Raw genomic sequence first — 12,067 nt, 5'->3', positions numbered from 1 at the left:
CACCCATTAGGACTGAATGAAAAATAATTTTCAATCTTCAATCTCTGATATGCTTTTAGTAACATTTACTGGTATGGATTCTCCATGGCTTTTTTTTTTAAATTCAAAATTATTCTCTAGGAGAAAGATATCCAATGTCCTCCTAGTTATGCAAAACCCTCCCATTCTTCTGCTCAAAGATCAGAAAAGGAGGGGCAGAACTTGTTCACTTTGCCACTTTTGATGCCTTGTTCATAGTGGACACTGATTGAGGGCAGATGTTTTGTTTTGCCTACCTAGCTCTATTCCTTCTGACGGGGAAGAGCTTTCAGCCACCCCACCAGGTCTCAATAGGACTATCAATCATGATGCCCTGTCCTTCCCCTGGCCTCTGAGATAAGCATGACTTGACCACTCCCGGGTTCCTCCCCCACTGCCTACATGGCAGAGTGAAAGGAGAGGACACATGGCCCCAAGCAAGGGCAACCAGAATTCCTCTACCAGGCTCTCTTCCCCCAGGCCCAGAGATAGAAGATCACATGGTTTGCAGGCGCCACTGATCATCTTTTTCACTCTGAAAAGAGCTGTCCTAAGGATGCAACCAGTGTCAGACAGCACAGTCTGACATGAGAGCCAGTGACAAAGCCCCAGAGCCCACGTCTGAGCCTTGAATCCAGCCATGCCTGGGCATTCAGGTCATGTAAGCAAATAAAATCCTTTTTGGATTTGAGTTTCGTTTCTGTTACTTTCAACTCAAACAGCTCTGGCTGGTAAACTGTTTAACACCGTCAAAGAGAGATCTGGGGCGGCCTCGTGGCCGAGTGGTTAAGTTCGTGCACTCCACTATGGCAGCCCAGGGTTTCACCGGTTGGAATCCTGGGTGCAGACATGGCACCGGTCATCGAGCCATGCTGAGGTAGCATCTCATATGCCACATCTAGACCCACAACTAAAAATACACAACTTTGTACCAGGGGGTTTGGGGAGAAATAGGAAAAATATCTTTAAAAAAACAGAGAGAGATCTGGTAAGTTGGTGTGTCACAACTATGATCCATGAATCATCCAGATCCTATTTATCTACTACATCTCAGTTGTGTGAAGCAAAGATAAGTAAACCACCTGAACTCCTTTTCCATCTACTCCCACCTCCCACTGTCAATGGAACTCCAAAGGAGTGACACCCAAGGTCAGGCCCCTGCACTAAGCATCTCTGTTGGTTGGGCTAAGCTGGAACTCTAACATACATTTTTGAAAACAAACACACATACAGCTCTTGTCTCTGCCCGGGTAGGCAAGCACAACTCCAGTAGACTCTGAATAAGGTGGGGAAGAGAAGAAGCTAAGCACAAGGGAACTTTTGAGGGTGATGGAAACGTTCTCTGTCTTGTATGCGGTGGTGGTTACATGACAGAATATATTTCTCAAAACTCATTAAACTGTACACTTAAAATGAATGAATTCTATTACATGTAAATTATACCTCAGTAAAATTGATTAGGGAGAGACATAGAGAGGCAGGCACTGGAGAGAAAGGAGAGGACAAACTCCCCAGGTAGACAAATGGAAAAAGTCTGGGAAGACCACTACGGGACAGAGGACACGCTGGTCAGGGTGGAGTGGTAGGACTGGCGTTGCCCACACAATATTTTAACTAGGGCCAGGCCTTATTCCATAGATCAGCCAGGAGTTTACCCTTCCAAGAATAACTTACATTTCATTAGGAATTTCCTAAAGTGGAGACAAAGCCAAGTCTATCCTGCAGTGGGCCATGTGCCCCTAGACTCCCCTGATGGAAGCAAAATCCATAAAATGAAAAAGAGAGCAGCTCAGTTACCTTCTGAGATAACACAGAAGGTAAGGAGGTTTGTCTCTCCTCTCCCACACTCCCCTACAGAAAAGCTAGAAATGAACACCCCCACCCCCCGCCACCTCAACCTTGTGGAGGCTGTAGTTAAATCCTTGGAACACCATTCATTCAGACTTTCCTCCAGTGTTCCCCTATTTTAGAAAGCGAAAAGCAGCAGGAAGCTTTAAACTGGTTATCTGGCAGTAGCAACTCTCATTAAAATTGGAACCTCTTTGTCATCTTTTAGCCACTGGGCAGGACACCGAACTTTCACACTTCAAAAGACAGTAACAAATTTCAAAAGGAAATCATGAGCATTCTGCTTTGCTCAAGAAGTCTAAAAAAGCATTTCTGAGTAGCTCATAAGTCTCACAGTCAGCAAAAACTCATGATATAATGGGAATTAACTTCCAGTTTCCAAAGCTAGAGCTCCTGGGGTTAACTTACACTATTCCCTCTCCCTCCCATTCTATATCTAACCAGAGACCTGTCTCAGATTTGTCCCCCTTTTTCCCATACTGCCTGCCTGCGCCTCAGTCTACCAGACCTTCCCATTTTGTTTCCTGCAACACTTTCCTTGGTCTCCCTGGCTCCCAGCTCTGCTCTCAATTACTCATCCTATTCAACAGGCCTGCAAATGTGCTTACTCATTTAACCACTTCTTGACACTCGTTCTTACAAGTGGACTAATCATCCCAAACCACTAGTTTCAGTCTGTCTCTATCCTGTTTAAGTATTCTTTCATTCATCCCACAAATATTTAATGAGCACCTACTTATGCATAAGACATTGTGCTAGGCTCTCAGGAGGTGAACAAAACCCCGATCAGCATCCCAGGGAGCTTAAGTATTGTGGGGGTGGCAAACGTATACACAAATAACTATAAGAAGACAGAAATGTGTACAGGTCATTGAGACAGAGAACTGTCAGCTGGACGTCAAGTAAGTAAAATCAGAATTGGTATAGAAGGAGGAGAATATGAGAGACAAGGAAAGAGGCTGCTGAGGTTTCCAACCTGAGGGACTAGGAGAAGAGCTGAGCCATTAACAGGCCTGGGGACATCAGCGGGAAACACAGATGGCAGGGGCGGGTCAGGAGACTTGAGGAAAGCAAACGTACTTGCCAAACCCTAAATCAGGGCACATGATCAGAGATGACATTTCTGTCCTGCTTTAAGATGTTGGAAGCAGTCTAAGAAATGCAATTCTGACACCAAAATACTAGAATTTCCAGGATTGATGCTTTAAAGGGAGGGACAATGAGGGGCCAGCCCAGTGTCGTAGTAGTTAAGTTTGCACACTCAGCTTCAGCAGCCTGGGGTTCACCGGTTCGGATCCCGGGCGTGGTCCTACATACTGCTCATCAAGCCATGCTGTGGTGCCATCGAACATACAAAATAGAGGAAGATTGCCACAGATGTTAGCTCAGGGACAATCTTCCTCAAGCGAAAAAGAGGAAGACTGGCAACAGATGTTAGCTCAGGGCCAGTCTTCCTCACCAAACAAAATAATAAAATAAAAATTAATTAATTTAATTAATTAATTAAGCAAAGGGATAATGGCATAGAATATAAAACTGGAACTATCCCAGAAAAAATCTAGGCCATGTAGCTTCAGCAGGTCTAAGGGAATATGGTAGGAGAGGAAGAATACAAACATACAAGCCACTGGCCTAAACAGCTGTTTCATCTAGGAAAGTTTACGTGGCTTCCCAAGTGGGGGTTTTAGATTGTTTTTGTTCTGTTACAAAACACAGCACCCTGACACACTATGAGACTCCTAGTTAAACAACTTCAGGTAATCTTGGCCATTCTACAGCATTTATGGTGCTATCCATGGTGTCTGGGAACCTAATGTGAGGAGGACTAGCATGCCATTTTATTGCTGCTGGGCATCCACTTAGGTCTAATTAATAAACCCTGCTCCACAAATGCTGAAACCTTGGAAGCTGCTGAAAGCATCTATGGGTGATGTTATGATTCAGATATTCACTGGCAAGTCAAGACTAGCCAATATTTTCAAAATCATAAGCAATGAGATATCACAGCCACCTTCAATTCTTTTGGGAACAAGCCAGGCGGATCTAAAAACAAATCGACACACAACTCTGTGAATACACTAAACACCACTGAATTGTACACTCTAAGTTGGTGAATTATACGGTATATGAATTCTATCTCAATAAAGCTGTTATTTGAAAAACCAACAAACATGTTTTAACCAAAATGTTAGTTTCCAGATATGTTATATCCTAGGAACCTAACTATTGCCCTTAAAATGTTTATACTGCTGGGAAAATTTACAAAATGGAAGCCCTGTTAAATCGCTGTGACAAAACCATTATCATTTTAGCTAAAAAGAATAAATTGGTCTCTTGCTTTAATAGGAGCTGATCTGTATCACACATCAAAATCTGCCTTTAAGCTTTGAATGACATTTTTTTAAAGGGCATTTTTCAGATTTAACCGCTATGCTGAATACCATAATTATGGCATGTCACTAATACATCTTTCCATGTAATCTACCCCAGAACTTCCTTCCCTATAATCGTCTGCAAGGGAAATATCCTTGTGTTTATTCACTGGCATTACTTCTAATGATTTCCCTCTTCCTCTAATCATCACTACCCAAGCGTTTATCTCTAGAATCATTCCAACCTTCCCCATGTCCCACCCCATTCCCTAACTTCTACTAATAAATACCATACCAGCTGTCTGCCTGCTGGTGAAGGAGCAGGAGGTTATTCGTGCCCTTGGAGATTCAAAGTGGGTCAAGACTATAAGAAGTAGACTGTGAGCCCTTTGAGGGAAAGGACCGTATCTTAATCATTGTTAGAACCTCTCAACTGTAAGCAGAGTACCTGGCACCCAGGAGGTGCTCAATTAATTTTTTGCCCACCATTAAACTAAGGCCCATTCACAAAAAGAATTAGCCAACAAATAGCCAAGTGACCAGATTATTCTTAGGCATCAGCGTATTCAGGAGAAAGCAGCTTAAGCTCAACTCCATTCTTGATGTCTAAACCAGTCTGTCTTTACAACGACTAGAAGGTGAATTTTATTATTTTATTTATTTATTTATTTATTTTTGAGGAAGATTAGCCCTGAGCTAACTGCTGCCAATCCTCCTCTTTTTGCTGAGGAAGCCTGGCCCTGAGCTAACATCTGTGCCCATCTTCCTCCACTTTATATGTGGGACGCCTGCCACAGCATGGCTCGCCAAGCAGTGCCATGTCAGCACCTAGCATCCAAACTGGTGAACCCTGGGCCACCAAAGCGGAAGGTGCGAACTTAACCACTGCGCCACTGGGCCGGCCCCTAGAAGCTGAATTTTAAAACAGGCTGTGATGAAGCTATGACAAAACCCAAAACCTTATAATTAAAAAATCTCAGTAGCTTTTTTATTTTTTTCTCGAAAGTTATCTTGGGAGTAAAAAGGCAGATCCAAAACCCAACAGCAGTTTATTATCCAATCGGTCTTTAGTTAAGTTGTCTACAATTAGGCAGCTCAAGGATGGACTCCTCCCACAGTGAAGAGTGGGGGGCTATACAAAGTAACTAAGGAGGGGCCCGCCCTGTGGCGGAGTGGTTAAATTCAAGTGCTCTGCTTCACTGGCCCAGGGCTTTACCAGTTTGGATCCTGGGCGCAGACCTTAGCACTGCTCATCAAGCCATGAAGAGGCAGCGTCCCACATAGCAGAACTAGAAGAACCTACAACTAGAACATACAACCATGTACTGGGGGCTCTGGAGAGAAGAAGAAGAAGAAAAAAAAAGACTGGCAGATGTTAGCTCAGGGCCAATCTTTAAAAAAAAAAAATGCAACTAAAGAACGTTTACAGATCCATATCTTTTCAGATGAAAAGGACTCTGATACTTCTTAGTACCTACCTTATACGGTTTACTATGAGGATTAAACGAGTTAATATCTGTAAAGCACTTTGAACAATACCTGGCACATAGTTAGACTATATAAATGTGAATAAAGTAACTTCAGACCAGTTTCCAGTTGTATTCATTCACACATTAGCGATCTACAATGCCTAAAGAAATTAGGTTTAGAGAGAAGTTCCAATCGTGCAGTCTTTAAGACTAGGGCTGGGAGGAGACGGGTCCCAGAGAAAGTTTCATGCAAACTCATTTCATGGTTGAAGAAATTAATCATATACCTCATATTCGTAGAGAAATTTACAGGTTACAAAAGCTTTCCCATCTTTTTTTTTTTTAAAGATTTAATTTTTTTTCCCTTTTCTCCCCAAAGCCCCCCCTGGTACACAGTTGTGTATCTTTAGTTGTGGGTCCTTCTAGTAGTGGCATGTAGGACGCCACCTCAGCATGGCTTGATGAGCGGTGCCACGTCGGCGCCCAGAATCCAAACAGGCGGAAACCCTGGGCCAACGAAGCAGAGCGCACGAACCTGACCACTCGGCCACGAACCTGACCACTCCGCCACGGGGCCAGTCCCCTGCCATCTATTATTAAGTTTGATCCTCACAGCAGCCTTGTAAGAGATGCAGGGCAGGTATAATTAACTCCATTTACAGGTGAGGAAAGAAGCAGAGGTTAAATGACTTGCCCAAGGTCACACAGTGAGTGAAAAGGCCAGAGCTAGAATCCAGGTCTCTTTAGGGTTGGTCCAGATCTCTTTCTTCTATAACAGGCTGCAATTTGGGCCCTGGGCTTGCTGGGTCGCGTTTGGAATCAATGATTCTAGGACTCTCAATGGAGATTCAGCTGCAAATGCAAACTTGGAAAGTTAAACCAGTTCTGTTAACTGGAATTGAGGTAATTAATAACTGGCAAAACACCTACCTACACAGGAGTTAGAGTGTAAAATGCCATGACTACCACATTCACAAAGGGCACCACGCACTGCCCAAGACAAATTTTCAGAACGGTCTTCAAAGGAACAGTTCTCAAAATAAGCCGTTCAGAGATTACCAGACCTAGAGAATACTGGTGTCAGGATAAGAAAGAAAAGGCTGCCACTTCTCTTAAACAAAACCCAGAAGAAAAAGGGTCGCCCCAGCGGACGGTGAAGACATCGAGCCTAACAAGGCTCTAAGGGATTACACGCAGGTTGCAAACTCCCAACGACAAATGAGTACCGACCCTCCCAGCCCAGCCCATGAATCAGCTGCCATTTATCCCGCCGCATCTTCCCCAGGGGCTCGCCGCCCCAGGTGATTTCGGATTTCAACAATCTGAAACCGGGCGGCGAAAGGTGACAATCGACTGGCGACCGTTTGCAGGATTCCAAATCATCTCACAGAAAGGTTGGCGGGCGGTAGAAGCGGCACCGCATACCAACAGACGTTATTTTAAGCGCGTGTCCCCAAGGGAGGGAGCATCTGATCTACCCGATCCAGCATCTCCCACCAGCAGGGATTTTTCCCAAAGTAAGCCGGAGGCTGGGCAACCCTGACCCAGGCTCGCCCTCCTCCATCCCCACGGGCCCCCCTTCCACTCCGAACACGCTCTGCTCGCAGCCCAAGAAGCGAGCAGGGGCCAGGGACCCCTGAGTCAGGCCTCCCGCCGCCGCATTCTTCAGCATCCACGCCCGAAAGAGGAAGGCGCCTCTGCGGGCGGCGGGCAGGCCGGGCCGGGGGTTTTGAAATGCTGGAAAGGGGGTGGCGCTGGCCGGGCCCTCGCGCCCCCGCCCCTCCGCAGCCTGACAGCCGGCGCGCCGGGCCGCGCGGCCCCCTCCCCACGCGGGCGCCTCACCTTTGTGTAGAGCTCGGACGCGGCCATGGCGGCCCACGGCGCCGACGCCCCCCGCCCGCGCGGAGGCCGCACCTCGCCCGGGCGGCCGCCCCGCCGACTAGGAAGCGCCCGGGCTGCCGCCGGCAGGGAGCAGGGCTGGGCCGGGCGGGGCGGGGCGGGCCGCGCCGGACGGGACGGGGCGGGGCGCCTCAGGCGCGGGCGGCCCGCGGGGGCCTCGCCATCACTCCCGGGCTCTCCGCGAGCCGGCGCGAGCGCTCCGCGTGCCCAGGGGCCTTGGGGTCGCCGCCGCCGCCGCTTCGGCGGCCGGTGATGCTGCCGCCGTCGCCGCCGCCCTGTGCATTGTGGGAGCGGGAGGAGGCTGCGCTCGAGCGCTCGCGCTCTGTCGGGCTCACGCCGCCTCCCATCGGCTGCGGGCACCAAGCATCCGCAGCCTGCCAGCCGGAGCGGCGGCCGCCTCCCGCGCTCCCGAGGCCCAGAAGCCCGCCCCAGGACACCCGCCGGCGGCACCCCCCGCCCGAGGGGCGCGTCGCATCCCAGACACTCCCTACCCCAAGCGAGCCCTGGACCGTGCAGAAGAGCTCAGCCCCTGAGAGGGGTGGCGATAGCTGGTGTCACTGGGGGTGTCCAGATAAATGACTGGAAGTCTCCAGGCTGCTTTGCCTGTCCTTCCAAGCATTTCTAGGGAAAGGAGTTGCGGGGAGCCTTCTTGGAAGGCCATAGAATAACCTAGAATTCTAGAAAACCCTTCTTAGCAGCAGAGATCTGGGAATGAGTGAGGACTGTAAATCTGAGATAAAAGGTCACCAAGGTCACCTCGAAACCGCAGCATTTGCAGCAGGGTCGTTTCGTGATGCCAGAGCGTAGGGGCCTGTTTTAAGCTACAGAAGCTTAAGTGAGCCTTGAAACTGGATGCCCCCAGGCGGCAGCCGAGGAGCCTACCTCCTTCCTAGGCCTGTGGATTTGCAGAGGCGCCACTACCCTTCTGCCCCAGCCCTCTTCCTCGTCCTGTTCCCACTGGTGGTTATCGGCTCCATAGTGCCATGTGAAGCTGATCGAGACGCCACCTGAGGGCTTTTGTGGCAACGTCTATACCTGCACCGTAGCTCTGTATCAAAAGGTCAAAGGAATCTCAGAAACAGCATTCAGTCTGCTCACTGTTACCCTTGCACATCAAGCACAAGAATGTGGTCTTTCCACCTCCAGCCCCACGCTCTTCACTCTCTACCTCCTCCTCACCCACACTTTCACTTCTGGTTGACTAATCTCCATATTTTTTCATCCCAGCCTCTCGTGTGCTCATCTTTCTTATTTCTTGAACTCTAAGTGGTGCCCGGTGCCTGTCGTGGGAATCTGGGATGGTTTCTATCGAGACCATCTCTGGAGGCTGCTGTCCTTGGTTGTGTGTGTGTCCTGCCTGTGTATTTGAAGGAAGACCATTGACTGAGGGGGACACTTGGGCCAGTCCTCATTGCCTGGAACTCAGGCCTCTCCTCCCCTTGCTCGTGCCTGCAATCTCCTCAGAGATACCAGAGGTAATGGCTACAGAGTCCAAAGCCCTGCACAATTCTCTCTGTTCCTCCCAATCCTAAAACCAAGTCTCTTTCATGTTTTTGGTTCCCATCCTTCCTTTCTTTGCCTAGACATGAAAAGAGAAAACATGCATGCTTATGACCCATCCAACAGACAGGACACTGGATTGAAATGTAAACAGCTTGATTTGTACCCCTTGCTTATTCTTCATGCCTGGGGTAAGGTGGTAACCACCGACTGTTTTCTCACCCTTCAGATAATACCCACTTCCTAGGACTGTGGAGAAATGCTGAGTCTCCTGCTGAAGGAGCTCAGGGCATGTCCCCCCAGTAAGCTGCTTTGGCATACAGTAGTCCCCCCTTTTCCGTGGGGGACGCATTCTGAGACCCCCAGTGGATGCCTGAAACCATGGGTAGTACCCAACCCTATATATTGCTTTTTCCCTATATATGCATACCTATGATAAAGTTTAATTTCTAAATTAGGCACAGTAAGAGATTACCATAATAACTAATAATAAAGTAGATCGATTGTAACAATATTAATAAAAGTTACTGTAGATCTTAGCAACCTCTGGTATGATATTTTTCTTTCCTTAAGTTGAGAACTTTCACCTTTTCCCTTAAAGGAAGCACTTTCCAGCCTCTCTTTGGCGTATCCAAATTGCCAGCATCACTACTCTTGAGCTCTGCAGCCATTATGAAGTAAAATAAGGGTTACTTAAATACAAGCACTGCAGTACTCCCACAGTCGATCTGATAACCGAGATGGTTACTAAGCGACGAATGGCGGGTAGTGTATACAGTATGGATATGCTGGACAAAGGGTATGATTCACGTCCTGGGTGGGATGGAGCAAGCCAGCTTGAGATTTCATATCACTACTCAGAATGGCCCACAATTTAAAACTAATGAATTGTTTCTGGAATGTTCCATGTAATATTTTCAAACCGTGGTTGATCCCCCCTGACTGAAACCATGGAAAGTGAAACGGCGGATAAGGAGGGACTACCATATTGACTATTTTGAGTTAGGGGCACTTGAAAAACAGCAAATTCAAGAAAAACACTCTGACTTTCCTTTTTTTTCTTAAAAACAGGAGATGAAATTCGTATGAGATATATCCTTCCTATACTAGAAGGAAAGTAACATTCTTATCATCAAGGAGGAGAAGTTGAGACCAAGAGAATCCTATACAAACAGACCTTATTAAAATTATTCTTATCTTCCTTTACCCTCCCCACCTAGTAGTCACTTTTCCACAATTGCTTCTCTTTGTCCAACCGAATATAAACGCAAGTAAGTTTTGCCTTTTCTTTGGGTCTTCATTTCCTTATGAAGTCTCTCAAGTCATGTAAAACTTAATATAGGGGTCAGCCAGGTGGCGCAGCGGTTAAGTTTGCACGTTCTGCCTCTTGGCGGCCCGGGGTTTGCCGGTTCGGATCCCGGGTGCCGATATGGCACCGCTTGGCACGCGGTGCTGTGGTAGGCGTCCCACATATAAAGCAGAGGAAGATGGGCATGGATGTTAGCTCAGGGCCAGGCTTCCTCAGCAAAAAAGAGGAGGACTGGCAGTCGTTAGCTCAGGGCTAATCTTCCTCAAAAAATAAAAAGAAAGAAAGAAAAGAAAAACAATATAAATGTGTATGTTTTTATCCTGTTAATCTGTCTTTCTCAGTTTAATTTTCAGATCCAGCCAGGGACCCTAAAAGGGTGGAGGAAAACTTTTTCTTTACTCGGTTTCTACACTGAGAAAAAACTGAAAGGGTCTTATAAATACAAGTGGTTTTTGTTTTTTTTAGTGGCAGGGAGAAAAAGAAACTAGAAATATTCTCTTCTAATTCCTGAACACATGCATTCAACCATTCAAAGATTTGGGGCCATGGTAGAAGGAAGGTAGTGGAGGTAAGGAAGAGGAGAAGAGTTTCCTACCCTTGACCTTACTTTCCCTTATTCAGAGGAGTAGACTTAAAAGCCAGAAGGAGCAACAAGGAAACCCTGATGGCTGGCCTCCCTACCATAACTGTATATTCACGGTCCCAAGCACTTTGCCGATAGTGAACGATGGAAACCAGCAAGAGCTACAACTTCTGAGGGTTTAGGATTCCCCCCTCCCAAATGGTACCCAGAGGATGTTGTATATTTTATTTTAAATTGATAAAGTTCTCTATTGTTGCTTTATAATTGAAATCAAATGAAAACAATGTCCAAGTCAATGTCAAGAATTCCTTTTCTCCAAAGCATTCATGCATATTACTTTTTTCAACAAATATTGAGAGCTGTGGTGTACCAGAAACTGTTCTACATGCTGAGGACTCATGAGTGAACAAAATAGATAATATGCCTGACCTCATGGAGCTTACCTTCTAGTCAAGGAGACAATTATTAAGGTAGTAGGTGAAGGTGGTAAGTGTACTAGTTTGCTAGGGCTGCTGTAATAAAGTACCATAAACTGAGTGACTTAAACAGTAATGGACTGGGGCCGGCCCCATGGCTGAGTGGTTAAGTTCCCATGCTCTGCTTAGGCAGTCCAGGGTTTTGCCTGTTCGGATCCTGGGTGTGGACGTGGCACCACTCATCTAAGCCATGTTAAGGCGGCGTCCCACATAGCACAGCCAGAAGGACCTTCAAGTAGGATATACAACTCTGTGCTGGGGGCCTTTGGGGAGAAGAAGAAGAAGAAGAAAGAAGATTGACAACAGATGTTAGCTCAGGTGCCAATCTTCAAACACACACACGCACACACACACACACACACACACAAAACAGTAGTGGACTGTATGATCTTGAGGCTAGATGTGCCATATCAAGGTGTTGGCAGGGTTGGTTCCTTCTGGGAGCTGATAGGGAGACTCTGTTCCATGCCTCTCTCCTACATCCTAGTGGCTTGCTGGCAATCTTGGGCATTCATTGGCTTTGCTGCATCACCCCAATCTCTGTCTTCATCTTCACGTGGCGTTCTCCCTGGGTGCATATGTCTTTGTCCAAA

The 12,067-nt window shown here is 47.0% G+C and overlaps 1 protein-coding gene across 4 annotated transcripts in view; it reads right to left on the bottom strand.

The window, feature by feature from the left end:
- MYO5A (myosin VA) overlaps window positions 1-8,115 on the bottom strand; it is a 187,589-nt gene extending 179,474 nt beyond the window's left edge. For 3 of the 4 annotated variants that reach the window (XM_023617284.2, XM_070271283.1, XM_070271288.1), the window contains exon 1: window positions 7,550-7,724. In XM_023617284.2, coding sequence (XP_023473052.1) covers window positions 7,550-7,576 — 27 coding nt within the window. In that variant the 5' untranslated portion in view covers window positions 7,577-7,724. Of the gene's footprint in view, window positions 1-7,549 lie in introns of all 4 variants that reach the window. The other variant, XM_070271278.1, reaches the window with a different exon arrangement.
- Window positions 8,116-12,067: the final 3,952 nt, after the last annotated feature.

This window comes from Equus caballus, chromosome 1, assembly GCF_041296265.1.
Source record: "Equus caballus isolate H_3958 breed thoroughbred chromosome 1, TB-T2T, whole genome shotgun sequence".
In the NCBI taxonomy this organism is placed as follows: Eukaryota; Metazoa; Chordata; class Mammalia; order Perissodactyla; family Equidae; genus Equus; species Equus caballus.
The sequence above is the reverse complement of the archived record's forward strand: the minus strand, read 5'-3'. Positions and strand labels throughout refer to the sequence as shown.